Source organism: Mesoplodon densirostris, chromosome 15, assembly GCF_025265405.1.
Source record: "Mesoplodon densirostris isolate mMesDen1 chromosome 15, mMesDen1 primary haplotype, whole genome shotgun sequence".
In the NCBI taxonomy this organism is placed as follows: domain Eukaryota; kingdom Metazoa; phylum Chordata; class Mammalia; order Artiodactyla; family Ziphiidae; genus Mesoplodon; species Mesoplodon densirostris.
In genome coordinates, this window is record NC_082675.1 from 43,117,129 (window position 1) to 43,141,698 (window position 24,570).

A 24,570-nucleotide genomic window follows, 5' to 3' on the forward strand; every position below is an offset into this window, starting at 1 on the left:
GGCTGTTGGCAATGGAAACTGTAAGGAGATGCGTCCTCACTGCTTGTGGCTTGTTTATTGGTCAGAGGCCTTGGGAGGCCCAGGACACTTCACGGCCATCACAGCACCAACTGTAGCTACCACCTTTTTTTCTTTTTTTGCATTTCCTACCTTTTGACATATATATATATATTTATATATTTTTTACACCTTGAGGATATCACTATTCCAATTGTTCCCATATGAATACAGGTGTGGTCTCTATTGGATATAAATGTGTCTTTTATTCGATTTTAGGTCCAGGACTTGGTTTGCTGTCCCAACTGCACATAAATGTCCCTTTCTTATTTGCATTATTTGTTGTGTATGTTTTCTCCTTTTTGCATAAGAAATATGTCCACTTAGTCCAGAGGCTCTTGCTTTATCCGGATGACAGAGGGTCCACGGGGCGTCCGCCTCAGTTCCCGCCGCAGGACGTATTCGCTGAACTGAGATGAGTCCACTCCTCCCCCACAGGAGCCCACGATTCCGAAGCCTCTTTGCTGCAACCTCTCGAGCACCTACGAGGGACCGATACAAGCATGCAGTTAGGGGTGAGCTAGGTCCTTTGGCCACATCAACAGCCCAAAGACTGTCCCAAAGTTTGAGATCATGTGCAGCTCTGGTTCATCTTATCCAACCCTTAAACCTCTCTGTTTCTCTGCTTTCAAACAAAAGTCTGGATTACAGGGCAGGAGGGAGCAAGCAAACGCTTTTAATACCTAAAATGTTCCTTTACACCCTAGCTTTACACATGCCAAGTTCATTTACTGATTACAACCACCTTGCGTAATGGGTGGAGGTAGTCCATTTGACAGATGAGAAAACTAAGGCTCACTCCTAGTAAGTGATGGAATTGGATTTCCAACTTAGGTCTCTTTGGCCTCAAATCCCATGGTTTTTGCAATGTGCAACTCCACCTTCTCTACAGAAAGAGAGGGTTCACATTTCAAAGCTCATTTACCACTAACATATATTCGATGAGATGATAAAGACTACGGAGAGACAGTGATAGTATCTGAATTTACTCCATTGGTGATTCAGCCTCAACTCATTCACTCTTGACTGGGGCCATTGTTCAAATTTCATGAAACTGAGTTAATATATTTCAGCTTGAAAGACGGATGCAATTTTAACAGCAGAAGAAATGGACTATTAAAGACAGTCGAGGTTTATATACAGCTTTTCAAGTTGGTGGCTTTTGAAGTAGTTCTATTGCCTTGGGTGTATCCAGGGAGGCAAGAATAAATGCAATGGTTGTATATGATCTGCATTAGAAAAACATCCAAAAGTAAAGGTGTTCTAAACTTCTCATACAAACATAACCCATATAATCTGACTTTGAAATCAAATACCTAATGCCAGAAAGATCCCTGGGTTTGTCACTACTTGTCTGACACTCTTGAATGCAGGAAACATTTCCTGCAACTCTCAGATATGCAGAAATACAGGAAACTGATCTAGAGCATTCTGTTTCTTTAGGAATCCAACAAATATTAGACTTGCAAATGTTCCCTGCCAGGATTCTGGATGTAATTAAATTATACCTACACCACTCTAAAGGCAAGATGACTCAATCATAACTTTAGAAAAAATGCCTGGCTCAAATTTTTTAAATTTTTGGAACAAAGTGAAATGTTACCAAATAACTCTCAAAATGTAATTACAGTGAATCCTTACTATGTCTTTTTTTGAATTATTATTTTTTGGTTGGCTACTTTTGCATGTAATATAATCTGCTATTTTGCAAAATAGCTAACTAGATGAGATGGGAAAGCAAGAGCATGCATTCTAAAAATTAAAACCTCAAATGGTGGCAAATTAAAAAAAAAAAGAAACAAGTCCTTATGGGAACAAAATGAACACTCTTCCCTGCAGTGTCTACTTCTGTACATAAATTCACAATGCATATGCACACCAGGCAGCAGAAGGACACTATGAAGAAAACAATCTCTAAGTTCAGAATCAAGCACATTAAAATGTGCTTTGGTGGCAGGTGAATAAAAAGGTGAACAGCTCACTCTCAGGAGATTTCCCCAGTAGAGGCAGGAATGTAGCTTGTCAGCAAGAAACACCCCAGCCTGCTTGGCCAAGCCACTGCCTTGGAAAGGATTTTTTTGCCTTGATCAGGAGAGAAATTACAAAGGTAGAGGAAGCTGAAGAATAAAGAACTTAACTCTGATATCGTTTATCTTTCAGTGTTGTTAGGTCACTAAATTGCTAATATAAGGAAGTCCCTAAGCTTCCTCCCCAGAGGGTCTAATATGCATTTGATAATTATTCAATATGATCCAATGTTACCTTGAAGATGGTAAAGCTTATTCCAGTGTAATGCAGATAGCTTATGCTTCTTGACCGTTCCTTTTTAAGCCACTCGTTAATAGCAAAGTTCCTTAAAGTTAGTGATCATTTGGGAATATTAAAATCACTTGGGTAGCTATCAGGGCTCCTGTGCCTTATCCCAAAGCCTCTGAACGCCTAGAAGATGGTGCCTGCCCTCTAGATGGGGCAGGAGCTCGCAAGGCCATGTCATATGATGAAGTTAATCCAGATGGAAATCCACATCTGATCAGACTCGAATGACTGGGAAACGTGTCAGGCTTGTGAATTTCTGATAGTTATTCAGTGGCCCTAGGGATGGGGCCCTAGAGAAGCCATGAAATGCTGTCTGGAGAGAGCTGGGGGCGGGGGGCGGGGCAGGGCCCGGGGAGGAGGGCAAAGGCTTTCAGGGCTCTAGAGGCTTTTCTAAATCTCTGAGGCCCCGCTCAGGAACTGTACAGGCCCAGGGTGCGACTCCGGGCCTGCACAGCCCAGGCGCCACCCGCTGCCTACTGGGGTGTGTGCCTTCCTCTGGCACGCCCAGGGCTCAGTGTCTGCCGGTTTCCTGCGACTCTACTCTTAGACACCTGGTCACAAAATTTTAAAATGATAAATAGTTGTGAAACCGTCCTCAAGAGGCAGAATGGTAGAGTGGGTGCTTCTAGTCTTGGAGTTTGGGGAGATGTTTTGTTGGCTCGACACTGAATAAAGCCATGGACCCGTTCCAATTAAAAAGACAGAGAAAAGCCCCCAAACCCTCACTCCATTGACTTCAAATCGTTTTGAATCACACAGACCTGGAGTCAAGACCCAGGTGTGCTTCCGTTTTCTCATCAGCAAGACAGGGAATTTACAGTGCTTACCTGTTAGGGTTGGTGTAAGAAGACAAGCATGGACAACGCTTGGCCTAGGGCTGGCACACGTCAGTTATGACGGTGACCACAATCACCGTCGTCTAAGGCACGTGGCCCCTCACACCTTGTCAGCCAAACTTCTGAATTCTGCCCTTAAGTCTTCATCTCCCATAAACTTCTCTATCTCAGAAAATACTAATTCCATTCACCCAGTTCCTCCATCAAAAACCTTAGTCATCTTTGCTTCTGTCCTACAACCCAGAGCCATTGTCAGAAAACCTTGTCAGCTCTACATTCAAGATATTCAGGGCAGTCCAGTGGTTAGGACTCTGCGCTCTCACTGCCGAGGGCCCGGGTTCAATCCCTGGACAGGGAACTAAGGTCCCCCAAGCTGTGCGGTGCCTCCAAAACAAAAAACAAACAAAATTACTTTGGAACTTCCCTGCCAGTCCAGTGGCTAAGACTCCGTGCTTCCACTGCAGGGGGCACGGGTTCAATCCCTCCCTGGTCGGGGAACTAAAATCCCGCATGCCGTGTAGCGCAGCCAAAAAAAAAAAAAATAGATATTCAGAGTCGGAAACTCCTCAGTTATTGCTTGGACCAGTTTTCTAACTGGTCCCCTTGCTCCCCCTGGTTTCCACCTGTTGCTGGAATATTCACTTTCAAATACGTGTTACAACGTGTCACTCTCTTGCTCGAAATCCTCAAATGGCTTTCCATTTGACTCATACAAGCAAGGGAACCAAACCCAAAAGAAACCAAAACAAAGAATCCCAGAGCTCTTCCCACCCTCTGTGGGGCACTCCACCATCTGTCCCTGGGGGGGCTCTGCACTAACCCCTCCACCTTTACTCACTTCAAGCCACGCTGGCTTTCCTGATACTCCTCAGTATGTCAAGCACGTGCTCCTACCCTGGGGGCTTCAGATCTCTCTGCTCCCCCTGCCAGGATACCCTGCCCTAGGCATCCTCTTCTCACTACCTGCCCATCATTGAGGTTGGTTATTGTTTGCACCCTCCCACCCCCAGTCCCGTAATATAATTCCCTCTTTTCCACGAAAAGAGGGCTGTTGTCTGTTTTCTTCCCTTCTGTATCTCCAGTGCTCATACCAGCACCCAGCACACAGTAGATGTTCAATAAATGTTTGTGGAATGACTGAATGACTGCTGTAGAGGGGTGAACAGTTGACGCCCCCAACCATGTGAGGGTTCTCCAGCTCTCTGGAGGAAAGGTACCACATGAAGGCAAGATAACAGCATTAAGAGCAACATTCGATGCCACACAGTGTGTGACGATACTATACCTGGACTGAGTTGAGGTGACAGTAGCCATTCAGTGGAAATCTGATGACGTGTGTTGAGTCGTGATTCCAGCCTGCATTGACGGAGTTACACATCACGTCGCCGATCTCTGGAAACACTTCTTCTATCAAGGATTTGTCACCACTGAGCGTGATCCTTTCTCCAAGGTCTGGGGCAACACGTACCACGAGGCACTCACAGGGCCTTGAAAAGCGACCGGTTTCTCTGTCCTGTTTCCATCTTTCCATCTCCAACAACATGGGCTGAAGCTGAAAATATTTTGCCTCTTCATATAACAAAGTGTAGTCCTGAAAAAAAAAAAAAAGGTATTTCACAGTGTGAAATGCAAACATAAGGTGCCAAAAATGTCCACATATGAGAGGTGAATTTTTCACCCGTTACTTCAATAATCAAATCTGGGTGTAAATTTTTCACTTATATGACACTTTCGTACAGACTCAATTTGCAATCATTCATTCATTCAGTGATTATAATAGGAGCTAAAGGTATTAAGGGGCAGGTGGGACCCTTCTAAGTGCTTTCATGAAATCCCCATAATGGCCCAGTGACTTGGGAACCATTTTTATTCCCATTTTGCAGATGAGAAAACTAGGATGTGAAAGGATTCACCAAGACTTTTCTCTTTTTGTAGAAAAATGCCTTTGGGTGTTTACAGTTTGTGTCCGTGAGAATCCACTTTATGGCCGCTGGATGGAACGCCTATATGGGTCGAGGCGAGGGAGGCATAGCTGTGCACCATTCACCAGGAGCCTATGCTCCTTGTCACCTTCGGTGGCAGCTCCAGAAGTCTCACAGGAGGGGGAGGGGCAGGGCCATGGTGGAGGTGGGGCTGGAGAGCGGGTGGATGGGCACCTGGAGGGCACGCATGCTGTTTTTACCTAAACTTGCGGGACGGGTGATGGTTTGGGGGAGGCCGATGGAGGACGCACTGCCCTCCACCAGCCCTCGGTGCCCCCATCACAAAGTGAGAGAGGCAAACAAAGTGAGAGCGCCTCAGGCCTGGGCTCCCGAAAGGCAGATGTGCAGGAAAGGAAACTAGTCCACTTCTAAAACGTAGCCACCCAGTCTTGGGCGTGGTTTCATTTTCTCTTGTCTTAAAAAACTATCTGTTAAAACACACACAAGCCGCTGACTGGGAGGACACGAGAGGATGGCGGGGAGGCAGCAGCGTAGGGAGAGAGTCACCGAGCAGGTCAGGAGGACGTCTAAACGTAGCCACGGCCACAATCATCTCTGGCTGTGAGGTGTGTGGACACTTGTCCAGACACGCTGGTTGAGAACATGTTAATCAACTGACATGCATTTCGCCTTCCTTCCATGGGCTGGGGCTGGCAGGCGGTGCCCGGTGCCTGCAGGAGAGCCAATGCCTGAGCCCAGGGCTCGAGGGCCGCCAGAGGCCTCGGGACGGAGCATAGGAGGGCACGACTTCAGGAGAGCTGCTTTATCTGGCACTTTGCTTGTCCTTGCAGATCAACAGCTGGAGCATTATTCAAGGCTTCCACAGAAAACAGCGTGGAGAGGCAAGAAAGTGTGAGTGGGTCCCTAGCTGGATCGTCTACCTTCGGTGCTGAGAAACTCGGGCCAGGTGGGAGACATGACCTGGACGCTGGTCAGCAGAAGGGGCTGCTGCTTTACTCTGTCGTCTCCTAGCAACCCCATCACTACAGGAGCCTGGCTCCCTGCAGGGGAGCAGCCCACTGCTCCCATCATCTCATTTCACCTGCTTCGCCTCCTGTCTCACAGGAGGTACTGCTCGGTTTGAGGTGTTGAGAACCACGCTGCGGTGTGGTCGCTCTGAGGGCAGAACCGAGCCCCCAGCCCAGCCCAGCCTGAGGGTAGGAGTGAGGGAACTGCAGGTTCCTCCTGGTCAACCTGGGGACCCCACTACTGTGCCCTGGCCATCTGTGAAGTCCACCAACTGTGACATACTGACCTTAATATCTTACTTACTCATCAAGATGACAGCTCTCAAGGAGATTTAAACAGTATTGAGAGTTACACAAGCAATAGAAGTGAGAACTTCTGCTACTGCTTTTTATTCTCCTGTGAGATTTAATTCCAAATTTTAGCATGAAAAAGAATCTGGACTCCAGTGAAAAACATGCCATCAAGTCTTCAGATCTTAAAAGTGCTCACAGCAGTCTTCTTGACCAACCTTGACCCTTGGAGTCAAGGAGGAATCCTTTCTAATATCACTGTTTAGTGATCATTCAGCCTCTGACTGAATGCTTCCAGAGGTGGGAAGCTTACTACCTAACAAGGCACAGTATTTACTTTGAAGCTGTGATTGTTGTAAATGTCTTTGTTAGAATGACCTGAATTTCCGGTAACTTCAACTTATTTGTTCTTAATTCCACCCTCTGGGGTTTCAGTGATCTTTTTTTTTTTCTTTTTGCGGTATGCGGGCCTCTCACTGTTGTGGCCTCCCCCGTTGCGGAGCACAGGCTCCGGATGCGCAGGCCCAGCGGCCATGGCTCACGGGCCCAGCCGCTCCGCGGCATATGGGATCCTCCCAGACCGGGGCACGAACCCGTATCCCCTGCATCGGCAGGTGGACTCTCAACCACTGCGCCACCAGGGAGGCCCGGTTTCAGTGATCTTAATCTTTGACGTGTTAACCCTTCAAATATTTGAAGACAACTGTTATGTCTAAATATTATTCAGGCTGAAAATACCCCATCGTTTCAGCTCCTTTTCATTTGTTAGGACTTCGAAGTTCTTCAACATCTAGTACGTACAGCTGACCCTTGAAAAACACGGGCTTGAACTACACGGGTCCACTTACATGTGGACTTCTTTCACTAAATAGGTACCACAGTGTGACATGATCTGCAGTTGGTTGAATCCGCGGATGTGTAACTGCAGACACAGAGGGCCAATTAAATCATATACAGATTTTCAACTGCGAGGAGGGTTGGCCCCCCAATCCTTGCATTGTTCATGGGTCAACTGTACTTGAATTTGTCAACATGCTGCCTAAAACCCAAACCAGAATGGAACCTAACTTCACATGTGATCTCATGAGTGCACTGCACCACCTTTGCTTGGCTGGACACTGTAACTGCTATGAATGCAGTCTGTATTAGTTCTCTGTTGCTGCTGTAATAATTATCACAGGTTTAGTAGCTTAAAACAACATGAACTTATTCTCCTATAGTTCTGGGAATCAGAAGTCCAAGATGAGTCACTAAGGCTGTGTTTATTCTGGAAGCTCTAGGGGAGAATCCATTTCCTTGACTTTTCCAGCTTCCAGAGGCTGCCTGCACCACTTGGCTTCTGGTCCTGCATCACTACCCGCTCTGCTACCATTGTCACATCTCCTCCTCTTACTCTGACCCTTTCCCCTCCTTCTTTCACTTGTAAGGATCCTTTGACTAAGTTGGGTCCACCTGGATTATCCAGGATAATCCCCCCATCTCAAGATCCTTCATCTAGGGCTTCCCTGGTGGCACAGTGGTTGAGAGTCCGCCTGCCGATGCAGGGGACACGGGTTCGTGCCCCGGTCCGGGAAGATCCCACATGCCGTGGAGTGGCTGGGCCCGTGAGCCATGGCCGCTGAGCATGCGCGTCCGGAGCCTGTGCTCAGCAACAGGAGAGGCCACAACAGTGAGAGGCCTGCATACCGCAAAAAAAAAAAAAAAAAAAAAAAAAAAAAAGATCCTTCATCACATCTGTAAAATCCCCTTTGCTGTGTGAGGTGACATAGTTATAGCTTTCAGGAATTAGGACATGGACATCTTTGGGGGGTATTATTCTGCCCACCACATGGCATAAGGTCATATTAGCTTTCCTGGCATCCCCACAGTCCCATTACTATATTCACATTCTGCTTATTCGGCTTACAGTGAAATCCCTACACTTTTTCCACAAAGTTGCTATGGAGCTAGGTCTTCCTCATTCAGCTTTTGTGAAAAATTTTAAGTCCTCCATTATTTATCCCTCTTTAAATTACATACTGTAGGTTCTGAGTTTGTTCCAAGGTATTGAGAAAATTCAAATTCTTTCACCCATGTTCTCGGTCTCCCTCTCGTTTTTGTGTCATTTTGAACTGGGTGTCCTGTTTCTATGTGTGAATCATTTCTAAAAGTACTGAGAGGACAGGGCTACATACAGGGCTTTGTTCAGGCTGACAGTTAGCTAATAAATTAAGTCTCTGGATTCTGGATGCCAAGTGGTTATACAATCTGTAATCCAGCCCATAACTGTGGCATTTGTTAGATTCTTGTTGAAATACTGTGTGTTTGGGTGGGACTCCAGGGGAAAGGCTGGAGGTCTGGGAGGGTCTCCAAGTCGCCATATTGCCAGATAGTCCCCTTAACTGTTTAGGGCTCCAGTGTACTTACCTGTCAAGCGAGTGGAATCAATCGCATTCAAGTTGTTTCCAGCCCTGCTACTGTATGAGCCCGTGTCTGTGCAAACGCCCTGATCTACCAGTTTGTCTACCATAACCCCAAAGTAATGAGACTAACAGGGCCTGGGTTACAAGTCCCCCCTACGCTGACTCTGCCCTCCTCCTTTTTTCCTCTGAGTTCACAAGTCAAGTGTGTAATAATCCACTCTGAAGTCCGCCATGGACTCAGTCCCTCCCTACATAATGTTGCTCACAGTGATCATTAGCCGCTCTTGGAAAATGAGGGAAACACTGGCCTTATCAGCCCTTTGGCCCTGCTCAGGGCGGCTCAAGGACCCTGCTAGTTAGTGGTCGGGAAAGTGAAGGATTCAGAGGGCTCTCCCGAAGGTCATCCTGCACTCGGGACGTCATCTCACAGGCCTAGCCTTGAACGACCTCAAGCTGCCAGGTGTTCTTTTACTGTCTCTTGACTATCTCGGCTCCACTTCTTCCTTTCCCGCTGCACCATCTGGTCTGCAGGACGGGGCCGCCCTCTGTGCTAGGGAGGGAAGGCTGGAGAACAGCTGAGTGTGTGCGCTTGGCGTGGCCATCAGCTGCCCACTCTGACTCACCTCCCAGCATCGTCCTCCACCGGCCCGAGCACCAGAAAGGTCACCCTGTAACCATTCTCTGCACAGCTAAGCTCACGCTGGCTGTGCTTTTCATGGCAGGCTCCTTTACATCCGTCCTTCTCCGCTTCCTAACGCCCGCCTCCCGTCTCATCCGAGAACTCCCTGCAGAACAGACTCAGTCTCCACGGCCACTCTCTCCAGAAGCCTCAGCCTCCTTTCCTTCCTCAGTCAGGATCATATAATTTTACTGTCTACATTTCACATTGTTTAGGGTTTATCCTGTTTCCTTTTAGATTTTCTGGCCTTGTGCTCATCTCTTCTGGTATCTCAATCTTTTGAAGTCTTTTTCCCTGAAGGCTCAGTTCCTATCTGACGATGCCCACCTTCCTTTCATTGGCTTTTACAAACTCTAGACGACTCAGCCTCTTGTTCCCAAGGGATGAGGTGGAACTGGGCAGGCGTTTATGGGGCTGCAGCAGGTTTGTCCCCAGTTCTTCTTTTGAAGGAAGTGAATCCAAAGCATCCGTGTCTGCTTTCAGCAAAGCAAGTCCAGAATGTTCTAGTAGCCATTACTCTTCTGCTCCCACGCTGATTTTACCTTCTCTCGTTAAGACAGCATCAACCATATCTCTTGCTTAGCCTCATATTCAGTAAAAGATAGGTTATTCACAGACCTATTATCCTGTTTAAATAATTTAAAATCCTAGAATACATATTTTTAAAATAAAAAAGAATTTTTTTTGAGATTTGCAATAATTCTGAGAGGCAGAAAGATCAAGATCTCATTTTACAGGTGAATACACTGGGCTTCCCTGAGACCTTGGAGAGAAGTACACGGAACGGGAAAGTAAACGTGGGTGGCCTCCAAAAGGCAGATGGGCCATTCTTCAAAAGCTTATTTCTTGATCTTGTGGCTAACCATCACACCACTTCCTTCCTGATACCTTCTTTGACTCTGACCCTCCAGCCTTCCTCTTTCACTTCTAAGGACTCCCGTGGTTCTACTGGGTCCACCTGGGTTATCCTGGATAATCTCCCCATCTCCAAATCCTTAAACTTCATCACATCTGCAAGGTCCCTTTTGCCACATAAGGTGACATTCACAGGTTCTGGGGATTAGGATGTGGACACCTTTGGGAGCCATTACTCAGCCTACCACACACGGCTTCTAGTTCCACAAAACCGTTGAAAGGCTTATTTCACACCTAATGTACTTGAAGTTTCACAGGTCCTTCCCCTCAAAAGGCAACTCAGCCACTCACTCATTCATTTTAAGACCTGTTTATGTGCAGCGGCCATGCTAGGTACCATGGGCACAAAGTGGGTTTTTCTACGAGGAATGCATCCAGCTCCTCCCCGGAGCTCTAGAAGCTCTTCTCCCACCCACACTCGGGACAGGGGGTCCTGCTCCCGGGTCTCTCGGGCCGTGCTTGGTTCCCCAGAAGGCAGGGTATGTATGTATCTGGGCACCTGCAAAGAGGAGGCGCCAAGAAAACGAGGAGAAATGAAAGGATTTTATATTTTACATTTCAACAATAGCATCCATGTAGTAATCATAAACAAAAACAGATCCTTATAAAACTTTGCTTTAAAAACATTTGTTGGGCTTCCCTGGTGGCGCAGTGGTTGAGAGTCCACCTGCCGATGCAGGGGACACGGGTTTGTGCCCCGGTCCGGGAAGATCCCACATGCCGCGGAGCGGCTGGGCCCATGAGCCATGGCCGCTGAGCCTGCGCGTCCGGAGCCTGTGCTCCGCAACAGGACAGGCCACAACAGTGAGAGGCCCACGTACCGCAAAAAAAAAGAAAAAAAAAATTTGTTTTTTAGGGGGAGGTGGGCCCTCACAGTTTTTTCAGTGTGTGAGGTTTGGGACCTCTGAGGCTCTTAATTTCTCTGGCTCTGTAACCCTCCTTTCCTCCCTGTCTTCCTTCCATTTTTCATTCCTTTCAATTTTCTTTTTTTAGAGCAGTTTTGTTCACAGCAAAACTGAGCAGAAGGTAGAGAGGTTTCCCATATGCCCCCTCCCCCTACCCATACACAGCCTCCCGGGCTACCCATAGCCTCCACCAGACTGGTCCATTTGTTACAATCTATGAACTTACACTGACACATCATAACCGAAGTCCTCACGTTAGGGTTCACTCTCGCTGTTGAACACTGTGTGGGTTTGGACAACTGTCTGATGACATGTATCCAGCATTATAATATCATACAAGGTAGTTTCACTGCCCTGAAACTCCTCTGTGCTCCACCTGGTCTGCTCTCCCCCACCCCAAACCCCTTCCTTTTCTTCAAAGCCCAGGAGGACTGGCCCAGTCGCTCCTTTTGCCCTGCTATCACTCGGTCCTTCCGGCCAGGAGTCTTCTTCCCTGTTCAGCACGATCTGAACACCATCTTCCAGCCCCTCCCGACCACCCCTTTTCCTGGGCCAAGGATGCCCAGCCCTGATGGCTACTGAAGGTAACGCGAGAGGTGGCAAGGTCCCTTCTCTACCCGGCCACTGTCTCCACCCCCACCTCTCTGACTCTCCCAGAGAAAAGCTAAAGTGTCCACAGGTGACAATGACAGGGTGCCGAGGGCAGATCCATGAGCACCTGGAAGCCACAGCCTGGTGTGTGGCCAGGGCTGGGATGCTATCTGACAGGGCGCTGGCGCTGGCTGCTACCTCTGGTTACTGCAGCTTGCCCTGCGTCAGAGGGAGTGTCCTGGGGAGAGGGAGAGAAGTGGGCCTCGGCAGGCGTACCAGGAGCAACAGTCTCTGCAGCAGGGACGCCAACTCTGGGTGGCAGAGCTGAGACCGTGGGCGGGGGCCGACATCCCGAGTGGGCACTCTCTCAGGTGCTAGGGAAGCAGAAACTTCCGGCTGTGGGGGGGGGGGTCTCCCCAGCTCAGCACTCTGCCTCCTCCGAGAAAGTTCGTTCCTCAGGAATGAGTACCTAGAGAAGCCATGGCTGTGTTGCCGCAGCTGATTGGCTAAAGCACCAGCATCAGAGCCAAGTAGAGCCAATCAGATGGTCTCTCTGTGGAACCAAAAAAAGGGAGAGAGACCCTGGGCATTGCTGGGGCAGAGCCAGGTTAAGGGCAGCATTCTAGAAGCCCACAGACTCCCACAACCAAGGTCCTCAGAGCTGCCCTGGTGTCTCCACCCCTGAGAGAATGTTCCCACTAATTCTGTGAGATAAACAAGAATCCTTCCCATAAATCCTTCCTTCCTCTTTTCCTTAAGCCAGGACATTTTGCAATGTCTGGAGACACTGTTGGTTCTATAATTGGGAGGGGTTGGGTGCTACTGGCACGTAGTGGGTAGAGGCCGGGGATGCTACTCAACATCCGACAATGCATGGGACAGCCCTGCCACAACGATCATGTGGCTCAAAAGGTTAATACTGTGAGCTGAGAAACTCTGAGCTAGACAGGAATAATTGCTGCTGCAACTACAGGAACACAGAACGTACCCTGAATGAATGGTCACTCCTAGTATCATTAGTGGTGACTCAACCACATGTGTTTGCTAATGTGACGCAATATGAAGTACCCAACATCACTGGAGATGTATTCTCACCAAAATATTTAACTTAAACCTATCAAGTCTTTGGATACAAGTTGCAGTTTACAGGAAATGAGAGGTCAGCGTAATGAGCTCACATGACAAAGCAACCAGACAAACCCAGATGGTGGGACATTGTGTATGGCAAGTGGCCCGGTCTCTTCAGCAAGTCAGCATCATATAAAAAGGGACTATGCTAGATAATAAAAGGAAGGGACATAACTAGGTTCATCGAGGTCTCGGATCAGATACCAGCTTGGAAAAACCACACAGAAGGGACTTTCCTGGTGGCTCAGTGGATAGGAATCTGCCTGCCAACACAGGGCACAGGGGTTCAATCCCTGGTCCGGGAAGAACCCCCATGCTGCAGAGCAACTAAGCCCGTGCACCGCAGCTACTGAGCCTGTGCTCTAGAGCCTGTGAGCCGCGACTACTGAGCCCGCGTGTCACAACTACTGCAGCCCACACGCCTAGAGCCTGTGCTCAACAAGAGAAGCCACCACAATGAGAAGCCTGCGCACTGCAACGAAGAGTAGCCCCCGCTCACCACTAGAGAAAGCCGGCGCACAGCAACAAACACCCAATGCAGCCAAAAATAAAATAAAAAATAAAGAATCCCTGGTTCAAAAAAAAAAAAAACCCACATAGAAAGGACATTCTGGGGGTCAACCAGGGAAATCTGAATATGGTTGCAGTATTAGAGGAAATAAAATTTTATTAAAATGGAAAGGTAGAGATATTGTCTGAAATAAGCATAGCAAAAGACCCAGAAGCCTATACACTAAAGTTTTAACATCAGCAATCTCTGAGTGGTGGGAATATACTGTTGAAACTTTTCTTTTTGCTTGTCTATTTTTCCAGGTTTCCTACAACGTACATATACTTCTTCTGCAGTATTAAAAGGTTATTAGAAATAACTAATAGACTTTTTTTTTTTTTTGCGGTACGCGGGCCTCTCACTGTTGTGGCCTCTCCTGTTGCGGAGCACAGGCTCCAGACACGCAGACTCAGCGGCCATGGCTCACGGGCCCAGCCGCTCCACAGCACGTGGGATCTTCCCGGACCGGGGCACAAACCCGTGTCCCCTGCATCGGCAGTAGGACTCTCAACCACTGTGCCACCAGGGAAGCTCACTAATAGACTTTTGAACTTAAGCCAGGGAGAGGTAAGCTGGAGGCTGTCTGCTAGCAAATTTTTCTTTATCTAAGAAGGGGAGACATGTATCCAGAGACCACAAAGGATGTTAGCAACACACGGGCACTTACCAAAGGGGCTCAGAATAGAAGCCTAGAGATGGGTAATTTTGTGGTTCCCCATCAAAAAAGGAACCAAAGCTCTGGACTCCTGATGTGCTGGGAATTCCAACTGTGTGCATGCGTGTGTATATGGGTGTGTGCACCCACACATGCCCATGCATGCCTGGGAGTGAGCAGAAAATAGAGCAACAGTGAACAAATCAGTATAATTAGGGGTGAGGGGAAATTAAGGGAAGTTTTATTATTATCCATAATAAAACACGGCAGAGAAGTTCTACAATCACTTATCTAGAGAACAGATTCCAACGCCTTTCAGTGGGAGCAGCGCACAAGCAGCTGCCACTTAAGTGGTGTTCGGAAGTATGAAATTATCTAAATTGTTAAATGGGTATCTAGCTCAGACAGCACATTTGCAGAACGAGATTTTCAGGGTCGTAGGATGCGGTGATTTCAAGATTTCATGCATTTGCTCAACCCAGCATTAAATAGCTGGAGAGGGGAGCAGGTCATCAAGGAATGCTCTCCGTGCAAACCCAGTAAGAGAGATTCTCTCCACAAGCCAAATGCCATGTCCCTTTTCCAAGGTCAGGAGATAAGCTCTGCCAAGGAAGAAAGCACTATAGTACTGCTCAGGGACAGGCAGACTGAGCCCATCTGTGTGCGCCCACGTCTGTGATTCGCACAGACTGTGGTGGATGCACTTCCATCATCACCTGTTCTTCGGCTGCTCGGCCAGGTTCCAGACTCCCTGTAATTTACAGCCTGTCACCCAGAGGTTCTGTGGGAAACATTTCAGGGCCCTGGGATACGTGAGTTTCATTTGACATGCTTTTTGTCTTTTTCCCCAAGTGTGGGCTGCAGTTAAAACCTTAGGCAATTAAAGGGTGTGTTCTGTGCTTAGAGTTGATGAACAGCAGGTCTTTCAGAGCTCTGGAATCCCAAGGGAGCACCAAAGGTACAGAGAAGCACCCATCCCAATCCTAGCCAGGGGTGGGGGGCTGGGGGTGGTGACTGGGTGAGTCCTCAAGGGACTGGCCTCTGGAATGGGCCACAGCTTATCTCCCATGCAGTTTTTCTCTGCCCAGCATCTAACCTGAATATTCTTGGAGGAAAAATAATGCCTGCCACATTTAAATGTGTTTAAAACACCTAGCTCTGTTTCTGGAATATATTGCAACTAAAAACAAATGGCTATTATCATTTTCTGACTGTAATTCCCCATAAATTGTTTTATATTCCCTGGAGTCTGCATCTCTTTTAATCATGGAAATTGTAAGTTAATATATTACCCTGACAAGTAGCTTAGGATGATGATATTACATACATACATGTTTTATAATTTCCATTTAGTCCTATATGATTTTAAATGGAAGTGTAGTGCCTACTTATAGTTAGCTTCTGGTCTCCTATGACTCTTTTGACCTTTTTTGGCTCTGTTTAAATTAATTAATACTAAGTAATTATTACATGTCCAGCACACAATGTCCTCTAGAAAAAACTAAAAATGATCCGGTTTGTGAGACTCTTACAAAGTAGTTAAAGAGTCAGGATATACATACAAAATATCCAAAGTTCAAATATAAGGAAGTATATGACCAGGTATGAATGACAATCTGGTTTGAATGTGAGACTCACTTCATTCATTTACTCATCCATCCGTGTATTCATTCACTTATGCCACAGATATTTACATGTTACTACGTGCAGGGCTGAGCTAGTGTGACAGACACTGCTGGCTAGCTTCCCCAATAGCTATTCCCAACCCCTTAGCCTTTGCCCATTTCTCTCACTGTAGAGGTTGAAAAAGAATAAAATTCACTTTTTCAGCCTCCTTTGCAGCTAGGGGAGGCTCAGTTCTAGCCAATGAGATATAAAGAGAACCTGGGAATCTTCTGACAAGGACGAAGTCTTGTGAGTTATAAGCCTTCTGTCCCCTTTTCCTGCCTTGAATGAGGATGTGATGCCTGGAGCTGTGGCAGTCACCTTAAGACCCTGAGGTGACAAGCATGAGGCCAGAACGTCAACACTGAGGATGACAAAACAAAAAGAGAGAGTCCTGTCCTTGATACCATCACTGAGCAGATACCACTGCCAACAGCCATGGACCTCTGATTTCTTATGTGAGAAAAACAAATCTCCATTAGTTTAAGGTGCTGTTGATTGGCTGTTTCAACACTTGTAGCTGAAAGCATTTGCTAACATACAGCTGGGTACATAGCGCTAAACAACAGAGACAAATAATTACAAATACACTGTGTGTGACAACGGAGAAGCGGGGATACAGGCAAATCTAAGCTAGACTAGGCACTCGATGGCTTAGTGATGAATATGATGAGCCCTAAGTGACAAATAAAGGCCAGGGAAAGAGCATCAGACAGACAGAGTGGGCTGCTCTGAAGGGGAACAAGAAGATGGTGTGGCACATGTGTAGGTTAAGAGCCGGGTGAGGTAGGCAGGGGCCTCGTGGGTTCTGACGGGGATGTGCTGCTTTGCTCCATGAACAAGGAATGGGAAACTCCGGCAGAGTTTGAAGCAGGAGCGAGTCACTATACACGATGTTTTTTAAAAGTGTCCCTTGGTGAGGGATGGGGTGGGAGATGGAGGAGGGGGAGAGGGAGGAGGGCATAGCTATAAAAGGGCAACAGGAGGGATCCTGGCCATGATGGAAATGTTCTGTACCTTGACTGTGAGAATGCTGACATCCCAGTTGTGAGGCTGTAGTATAATTTTGCAAGATGTTACACTGGGGGGAACTGGGTAACACAGGATCTCTCCATTATTTCTTACAGCTGCATGAGAATCGACCATGATCTCAAAATAAAAAGTTTAATGGAGGGCTTCCCTGGTGGCGCAGTGGTTGAGAGTCCGCCTGCCGATGCAGGGGACACAGTTTCGTGTCCTGGTCCGGGAAGATCCCACATGCCACGGAGTGGCTGGGCCCCTGAGCCATGGCTGCTGAGCCTGCGTGTCGGGAGCCTGTGCTCCGCAACGGGAGAGGCCACAACAGTGAGAGGCCCACGTACCGCAAAAAAAAAAAAAAAAAGTTTAATGGAAAAAAGTGTCTCCTGGTTTCAACATGGAGAGTGGATGAGAAGGGGTAAGGGTGGGAGACGGGACACCAATTATGAAGCGAGCCTGAGGCACCCAGAGAGTTGCCGGGCCTTGGACTAGGGAGGGGGGATGAGAGGGGTGAATTGATTCGAGAAGTATCTGGAGGGTACTCTAGGCAGAGTCACTGATGGATGGGTGTGGGAGGGTAGGGTCTGGAGCAGGACGGTGGGTTCTGGCATTTTCACTGAGATGGATAGGACGCAAGGGGAGAGGAGCGGGTTTCACGGTGCTGGCAGCAGGGAGGAGGCGGTGGGCCCCGCCAGCTCCTGGGTGGGCAGCTCGTGTAAGGAGCCAGTGAACTATCCAGGTCAATGTTCTGAGTGGGCGTCTGGAAATGCAATCACCTTCAAATAGAACTAAAGGTGAAATTTCCCTCCTCCACCCCCTTTTTCACTCCTAGTGCCTTCCTTCTAGGAAAACACCAGAGAGGAAGGAAACCTTGGCTCTCATTCTTTCAGCCCTTTCTCTACTCGCCGACTTGCTCTCCCAGCCCTAACCCGGGAGCCAACGCCTGCCACCCGGGGCGCCGGGTCTGAAGAGAGGCTGGGGTCCCTGCCGAAGCCCCGCCCACGCGCAGCAGTCCTCTCCCCCTCCCCCACTCCTTCCTTCCCTTCTGTGCCCAGTGCAGGACTCAGCCCTGCTTCGCATCTCCACGTAGGGCCTCTGCCTGCTTTCTAGAAGACTTCCCTCCGAGCTCCCGTTCCGCTGCAGCTGGTGTGCGAAGCGGCCGGCTGTCAACTCTGCAGCTGGGGGTCCCTGCAGAGAGGGGCCCGTCAGCTCGCTCTGCCCTCGTGTCTAAGCAGGTGGGTCCCCAGCTCTAGACTGAGGGCTGGAGCCCGGAGAGTCCCCTGCGGCCTCTGCGGACGATGCTCGCAGATGCATCGTATTAGACACTCGCAATACGTTTTCCTTTCTGAGTTGGAAGAGACCATCCTTGGTAAAGCTGCCGACTTTTGCATTTAGGAGCCACGTTGCACAAACCAACTTCCAATGTCTGTAAACCCTGGAATCCTGCTCAGCACCGTGAGAGGCCTGCTCTGAGAGGCCCCCGGGAACCCCCAACTGGCTGGGGAGCAGCAGGGTCACAAGAGTTCCTCCGATTCATTCCGGGGCTACGGGGAACTGCACACACTCATTACAGTTATTATTCTCTTATTTTTCTGCCAAATGTATATTGTTTTCAAGTAAGAGGAATGTGTACATGATATGACCCTTCTACACTCTCTTTTCCATATGGCTAGTCATCCTTGGCCCGTACCCTACAGGTCAAAGTCCTGAAGGAGAGGATGGATGAGAGCCCCCCTGAACCCCTATTAATTTGGGATCTCTTCTTCTAGATCTTTTTCTATTTACACATACATACTCATAATTTTTTACATAAATAGAAACATACTATTCTGCAACTTAATGCTTTCACTGAAAAAAATCTTGGTGATTTTTTTCCCCATACATCAACTAATCCATAGTATGAATATTGCGTAATATTTGTAACCATCTGCCATTGTTGAACATTTTAAAATTGTGTCCAATTTTTACTATTACAAATATAATTATAATAAACATTCTATGTACATATATTTTTGCATATTTATGTGTTACTTCTAGAAGATAAATTAACAGACATGGAATTGCTAAATCAAAACTAAATTAAAACTACCACTAAATTGTCCTCCAAAAATGTTTAATAGTTTTCACTCCCAACCACACTGTATGTTCCCCAATACTATATATTACCAATTTTTTAATCTTTGCCAATCTGATGGATAAAAGGGGGTATCTCATTTAAGTTTTGTTTCTTTGATACTAGAGAGACTGAATATCTTTTCAAATGTTTATTGGCAATTTCTATTCTTTTCCTTGAGAAACTTTTGTTTACATTTTAAAATGTTTTCCATTGGGTTGTTTGCATATTTCCTACAGATTTTTAGGAGCTCTTTTATAATGGATATTAATTTTTTGTTGCAAATATTTCAACTAGGCTGACACTTGTCTTTTATCTGTATATGGTGTCTTTAGTTCAACAATTTTTTTCTTTTTTTAAGGATGGCTTCTGGGTAGTAAGTCGTGCTTAAGTAGGCCCTCACTGCCTGAAAATTATACTTTTGGAAATTCCCTTTTATTTTCTTCCAATACTTTTATAGCTTTAACTTTTATGTTTATTCCTGGAATTTTGGTGAGCTTATGACAGAGATAGGGCTCTGGCTTTATATTTTTTTCCAAAGGTCTTAGTCCCAATTGTCTCACTGCCAATTACTGACTATTCCTTTCTTTTCCCACCGATTTGAAATACCACCTTTATAATATATCAAATTCCTACATACACACACATCTGTCTCCAAACCCTGTTTTTCTCCATTGATCTATGTGTATAATTTAGCCCTGTCAGGATCACACTTTCTAATCACTGTAGCGCTAGTATGTTGTGATGTCTGGTAGGACACATCCACTATTGCCCACCATTACTATCACCACCAAACATTTTTTAGCTCTTCTTAAGCATTCTTTTCTTCTACACAAACTTTATAAATGGGTCATATTTCATTTAAAAAACTTGTGACTTAAATGGGTTTGCACTGAATGTATAAGTTAATTTGGGCATAGCTGACATCTTTACAATATTGAAGCTTCCCAACCAGAAACAGAGAATGTCTCTTCCTCTATTCAATTCTTGTTTTAAACTTGTATGTAGAGATTTGCAGTTTTCTTAATCAAGCTTTGCATATTTCTTAAGTTTATTCCTGGGTGTTATAATTTTTGTTGTTACTGTTAGTGGTACATTTTCCCATTACATTTTATAATTGGCTTTTGCTCTTCTATTGGTAAGCTACTGATTTTAATATATTGACTCTGAATGTGGATGCCTTAATGAGTTCTTTATTAGTTGTAATAGTATTTAATTGATCCTTTAGAATCTTTTATTTAGAGAAGTATTAACAGTTGCAAAGATAACATTTTTGTATACACCCTTCTAATATTAACATTTTCTATTTGTTCTTGTCTAATTTCATTGCCTAGAGTTGCCAGCACCATGTAGGACTAACTTTAACACTTGTTAGTAACTTTAAAAGGGAACACTTCTAAAATTTTACTGATAAGTATAATTCTTCCTTTAAATTTCTGGGAGAAAAAGTCTTTATTAAGCTAAGGAGGTTTCCTTTTATTCTCTACCTAAGACTTGTCAGAAATAAGCTTTGAATTTAACCAACTTATTTTCAATGTATTAAAATGAGTTGTAATTCTATTCTTCACATAAAAGCTGTCCTCTTTTGGCCATGTAAAACTTTAATGACCATATACTCTATTTCATTAAGACAGTATAACGATGTCAGAAACCTCTGATGCCATTAGAGTTGGTGTATGTTAAAAACGTAGAACTGGAAATATTTTTTGGAGCATATCAAAACAAAGCACATATTTATGCTGTTGGTAATTTAATATGAATCCCTCACCTTGAAATCATCAGGAATGAGGAGTTTTGATGTTCGTAGAAAATTCAAGATATATCTGAACATCTGTCCATCTCTGTCAATGAAATAGTGCTGTTTGAGACTGTCCAAAACAATGGGCTCTGTACCATCAAAAAGTCTTCCGATTCTGTGATAGGAAAGAGGGAACAGTGAAGACAATTAGAATCAATTGTTCGGCTGCTAAGACTGAGAGCTACTGTTTTGTGTCACTGTCAAAGTTAGCACTTTTGAAGATGGCAGTCCGGGAAAATCACCCACTAAGTAGTTATGGTTTTCTGAGAAATACTGGCCCCTGCTTGATAAATATCTCAAGACCAGACAATTCAAAATAGTCTCAGCCTTTCTCAAGTAAATTCTATTATTCAATGTCTTTTACCTGTAAAGAAGATGTCCTGACATGGTGATTATGGCTAAGTGCTGTCACTGTAATGGAAGATCATGTCTTTCCCTCTGTGTTACTTAAAACAACCCTCTCTGCCATTATTATATATATATATATATAATTGCTTCAAAGTGTCTTTTAAACAGATTCTACAAAAAAAGCAATTTTGTTTTTAAGAAATTTGTTTTCTGAGCTTTCCCTACTCATGAATCCCAAATTTTCTAAAAATAAAGCAATGCCTATATGCTAACATCTACATTTAATTATAAAAAACAATAATTGAGAATATCACTCATCTAAGAGAATATGTTTTCCATTAACAATATGCAGTCTAGTTTCCTAGGTCTCAGCAAAAATCATCTGTAACAGCCAGGAATCGTTATAAAATATAAACATTTGACCACCCAAAAAGTATGACCTAGTGCTGAAACATAAGTGGCTATGGGTAATTTTTAAAAAGAGGAATCTATAATATGTTTTTCTTCTTTACAGTTAACATTTGAAAAGTGTGCTACAGTTAAAGCATTTTGTATCCATTATCATTTATCTCTTTAAGGAAGGCTGAAACTATACACTTTAGTATATACTCAGTTAACAGAAAGCAGTCACATCTATAGTATGAACAGGTAGAGTGTTGGACAATGACAAATAAATATCCTGTATCAGAAAATAGAATTTACACACTTGAAATCTCTTCCTTTGCCAAGAGGTGCATTTGATTTTCATGAACAGGTAGGCAGGAAAATGGTTCCATTTTTTAAGAAAAGATTTTGTAGAACTCATAACAAGTCTCTCTCTGATTTGAAACACCACTTTATTGCTTTGATGATGATTTTGATTTGAAGATGATTTTGAAATTTTCTAATCTTATTGTTGAAATGGGACAGATGTAATGGTAAATCGACAATTCCATCCCTCTTAGAATACAACAAACCAACCAACAAATAGGAAAGCTGCTCCCCTCCCTCCCCAAAAAGAAAGACTTGTGAATTTTTTTCAATAAAAATCTTCTAAAGATAATTAGAAAACTCACGTCCTACCTGAAGGTAGTAAGCGCAAAGAAGAAAGCAACTAATTAGTCAGATCATATTTTTAAAACTCAATATATTTTTCTCAACTACTATTTTCATCCAACGTTCCACAAATTGAGGGTGATCATCCAGGGTGTAGGTTACAACCATCCTGGGATTCTTCCACCACATGCTACCTTGTCATTCATTTCTCATAAACACATCAATCAAATGGTAGACTATAGAAAGAAGAGGCAGTGAAACGAAAACACATTTTGTCACGTATTTATACTGTTTCCAGGACAGTTTGGTGCAGGATGGGAAAGAATAAGACTTGTTTGCCTATTATGAAAACATTCTACTCTTCACTGTTAATGATAAATTTACAGTTGACAGGAGAAGAAAAGAGAACTATATTTATTAAGTGTTTTCCAGATAACTTACACTCGCCTAAGCACTTTATGTATGCAACAAATCCATTATCCTCCTTTTAAAGATGAAGAAATAGGCTCAAAATGATGAGTAACTTGCCCAACTAGTTAAGTAGCATTGGGGGATTTGGGCACAGTCTGTTTGATCTTAAAGGGGCCTCCCTACAATGACTGGAATGAAAAGAATTACCACTGCTGAATGAAAGCTTTTGGTCTAGAGTTTTCATTTCTACCTTACATTTGTTCAGCAAGAGTTTTATAAAGAAATCCAAGCGTGTACACTGATTATGTCTGTGGCCTGAAATAAATTAATATCAAAGATTACAAGTCACTTCACTAATGAGATGAAAAGTAAATATTTTATTCTTAAATAAATCCCAGGCTTTTAATTTTTAAATACTCAATTTCAAAATCTAGACTTGGAAGGTCGCCAGCACAGAATGCGCGATTAAATAAATCTTCACGGGCTTCCCTGGTGGCGCAGTGGTTGGGAGTCCGCCTGCCGATGCAGGGGACACGGGTTCGTGCCCCGGTCCGGGAGGATCCCACGTGCCGCGGAGCGGCTGGGCCCGTGAGCCATGGGCACTGGGCCTGCGCGTCCGGAGCCTGTGCTCCTCAATGGGAGAGGCCACAGCGGTGAGAGGCCCGCGTACCACAAAATAAATTAATTAATTAAATTAAATAAATAAATCTTCACGGAGTGAATGGGTAAAGCAGTGACTGAGTGAGGAGGGGAATGAGGCTCCGCCAGTTACTAGCTGTAATCTGGGTGAATCAATTTCTCTCCGTCTCCATTTCTTTTATAAAAGTACCCTTTTTCTCAGGGTTGATGAAAAATTCAAGAAGAGTCACGGCACGCTCAAAAAGAACACGGCAAAAGAAGGTACCCCAAAGTAGCAAACGAAAACTACGAAACTACTATGTCTACGAAAACAGTTCTTAGAAGCCTGCGGGCACTGTAGGCAACAGGACTGAAGGAGTAAAAGGAACTATCTTGGCTTAAGTGTACTGATACAGACCTTTCCAAGACAGGAGAAACGTGTCGTGTAAGCGGTTTTTAGGATACCATCAAAACAAAACAAACAAAACCCACCTCCAAAAGACACGGGAAATTGCGCATAGTTGCAATCAGAAGCGCCTTCGGATCTGAATTGGATGACACAGGAAAAGAGGCAAAGGACAGAGGAGGGAAATCTGAAAGGACATCCGGCGCGGGGGGTGGGGGTGGGTGGGGTGGGGTGGGGCGGGGCAGGGAGGTGACTGCGACCTCTGGGCGAGGCAGTGGGGAAAATGGAGTCTGTAGGTGGAATCATTCAAGACGAAAGGGGGTGAGAAGCTGGGAGGAAGGACAGGACTCCCCGCGTTAGATGAGAAACCCACCGAAGCCCCGGAACCTGCGTTGGCCCGGAACCTTCGCTTCGAGCTTGAGCCAGGCCGGGGAGGGCGCGCTCTGTGGACCATAAGGTGGGAAGGGCGTGGCCTTAAATTAGTGGGAAAACCCTCCTGCCTTCTGCGCGGGGCGGAAGGAGCTGGAGCAGAGGAGGACTGAGGGATCGGGAAGGAAGAGTCCGTGGCCACATGGATGCACATTCCTGGCTGCGGTGAAAGGGCCCTGGGAGAAGAAAGAGTCCCTGCGTTTGGGTCAACAAATGTTAGATGTAATAAAAAAAAAAAAGAGACACTGCTGCAGATTTTTGCTAACTTTAAAAAGAGGAGGTTTTGAATTTGTGAAAACAATGTGGAAAGACAGGGTGGTGCCAGCGATCGTAAAATGGGGTCCTGGGTCGGTTTCGAGATTGAATGTGCTGTGGAAAAGCATTGTTTGGCTAAGCAAATAGAGGGGAACATCGACACGGGCTGTATTTCTTGTGGACATATGAATGGAGTTACA

At 45.5% G+C, this 24,570-nt stretch overlaps 1 protein-coding gene across 3 annotated transcripts in view; it reads right to left on the reverse strand.

Moving 5' to 3' along the window:
• Positions 1-243: 243 nt before the first annotated feature.
• The window catches only part of KCTD1 (potassium channel tetramerization domain containing 1), an 89,865-nt gene continuing 65,538 nt past the window's right edge, over positions 244-24,570 (reverse strand). For all 3 annotated transcript variants that reach the window (XM_060119338.1, XM_060119337.1, XM_060119336.1), the window contains 3 exons: positions 20,839-20,983; positions 4,495-4,800; positions 244-539 (listed from right to left, as the gene is read on the reverse strand). In XM_060119338.1, the coding sequence (XP_059975321.1) occupies positions 381-539; positions 4,495-4,800; positions 20,839-20,983 (610 nt within the window). In that variant the 3' untranslated portion in view covers positions 244-380. The remainder of the gene's footprint in view (positions 540-4,494; positions 4,801-20,838; positions 20,984-24,570) is intronic.